We start from the raw sequence: 1,867 nt of genomic DNA, 5'->3' as shown, positions 1-1,867 counted from the left end.
TGAATCCAGGGGGAATGGCTGGGGAGCCGACTTGGAGCGGGACTGGGAGTGGGCCTGGGAGGGGACTGGGAATGGACTGGGAACGGAACTGGGAGCGGACTGGGAAAAAGCTGGGAAATGGACTCGGAACGGACTGGGAATGGACTGGGAGCGGGACTGGGAGCGGGACTGGGAGCCAACTGGGAGCCAGACTGGGAATGGACTGGGAACGGAACTGGGAGCGGACTGGGAAAAAGCTGGGAAATGGACTCGGAACGGACTGGGAATGGACTGGGAGCGGGACTGGGAGTGGTCGGGGAGCGGGACTGGGAATGGACTGGGAACGGACTGGGAACGGACTGAGAGCGGACTGGGAGCAGGACTGGGAATGGACTAGGAATGGACTGGGAGCGCACTGGGAGTGGGACTGGGAGCGGACTAGGAACTGACTGGGAGTGGGACTGGGAACTGAACTGGGAATGGACTGGGAACGGAACTGGGAAAAAAACTGGGAAACCACTGGGAACGGACTGGGAAAGGAACTGGGGAAAAAGCTGGGAAAAAAACTGGGAACAGACTGGGAAGTGGACTGGGAAAAAAACTGGGAAACCACTGGGAATGAACTGGGAGCAGACTGGGAGCAGACTACTGGGAGCAGACTGGGAGCAGACTGGGAGCAGGACTGGGAGCTAACTGGGAGCGGGACTGGGAATGAACTGGGAGCTAACTGGGAGCTGGACTCTTCCCGGCCTCACCTCTTCCTTCTTTTTCTTTGGTTTGCTCTCCTCGCCCTTGTCCTCGCTGTCCGACTCCGCCTTGCGCTTGCTGCCCTCGGATTTGTCGCTCTCGTGCGCGGTTTTCTGGGATTGCAGGAATTCCGCGATCAGGTCCGGGCAGTCCAGGTTCTCCTCGGGCTCCCAGGTGTTGTCTTCGCTGCGAGCAAACGGAAAAGCTCCTCGCTCACTTTTCCAGAGCCGGGAAAATCCCGGGATTCGGGGATGGTGGGGATGGTGGGAAGAGCGATTTGGGATTGCTGGAGGGAAGGAGCTGATTCCCTTCTCAGCAGAGAATTCCTTGGATTCTCCCCCGTTGGATTGGAGGGGGGAACCCTGCTGGGATTTCTTTCCAGGTTGTATTGGGATATTCCCAGCCTGGCACAGTGGGATGTTGGGAACACTGGGATTTTGGGAACACTGGGACATTCCCACCCTGGCACAGTGGGATTTTGGGCACACCGATGGGATTTTGGGAACAGTGGGATTTTGGGAACACCGGTGGGATTTTGGGCACAGCAGGACATTCCCACCGTGGCACAGTGGCATTTTGAGCACAGTGGGATTTTGGGAACACCGGTTGGATTTTAGGAACACCGGGACATTCCCCCCCTGGCACAGTGGGATTTTGGGAACAGTGGGATTTTGGGCACAGTGGGATTTTGGGCACACCGGGACATTCCTACCCTGGCACAGTGGCATTTTGGGAACACCGATGGGATTTTGGGCACAGCGGGATTTCGGGAACACCGATGGGATTTTGGGAACACCGGTGGGATTTTGGGCACACTGGGACATTCCCCCCCTGGCACAGTGGGATTTTGGGCACAGTGGGATTTTGGGAACACCAGGACATTCCCACTCTGGCTCAGCGCCATTTTGGGCACACCGGTGGGATTTTGGGCACACTGGGCCATTCCCACCCTGGCACAGTGGGATTTTGGGCACAGTGGGATTTTGGGAACACCGATGGGATTTTGGGCACACCAGGACATTCCCCCCCTGGCTCAGTGCCATTTTGGGCACAGCGGCATTTTGGGAACACTGATGGGATTTTGGGCACAGCGGGATTTCGGGAACACCGATGGGATTTTGGGAACACCGGTGGGAGTTTG

General features: G+C 57.5%; 1 protein-coding gene across 1 annotated transcript in view; it reads right to left on the bottom strand.

Moving 5' to 3' along the window:
- The window catches only part of CBX1 (chromobox 1), a 5,592-nt gene that overhangs the window by 1,239 nt on the left and 2,486 nt on the right, over positions 1-1,867 (bottom strand). Inside the window, exon 2 of the mRNA XM_008638484.2 lies at positions 735-912. Within this exon, the coding sequence (XP_008636706.2) occupies positions 735-912 (178 nt within the window). The remainder of the gene's footprint in view (positions 1-734; positions 913-1,867) is intronic.

The sequence above is a fragment of the Corvus brachyrhynchos genome, unplaced genomic scaffold (assembly GCF_000691975.1).
Source record: "Corvus brachyrhynchos isolate BGI_N302 unplaced genomic scaffold, ASM69197v1 scaffold47, whole genome shotgun sequence".
Taxonomy (NCBI): Eukaryota; Metazoa; Chordata; class Aves; order Passeriformes; family Corvidae; genus Corvus; species Corvus brachyrhynchos.
Note: the sequence above shows the minus strand (reverse complement) of the source record. Positions and strands in the feature narration are given on the sequence as shown.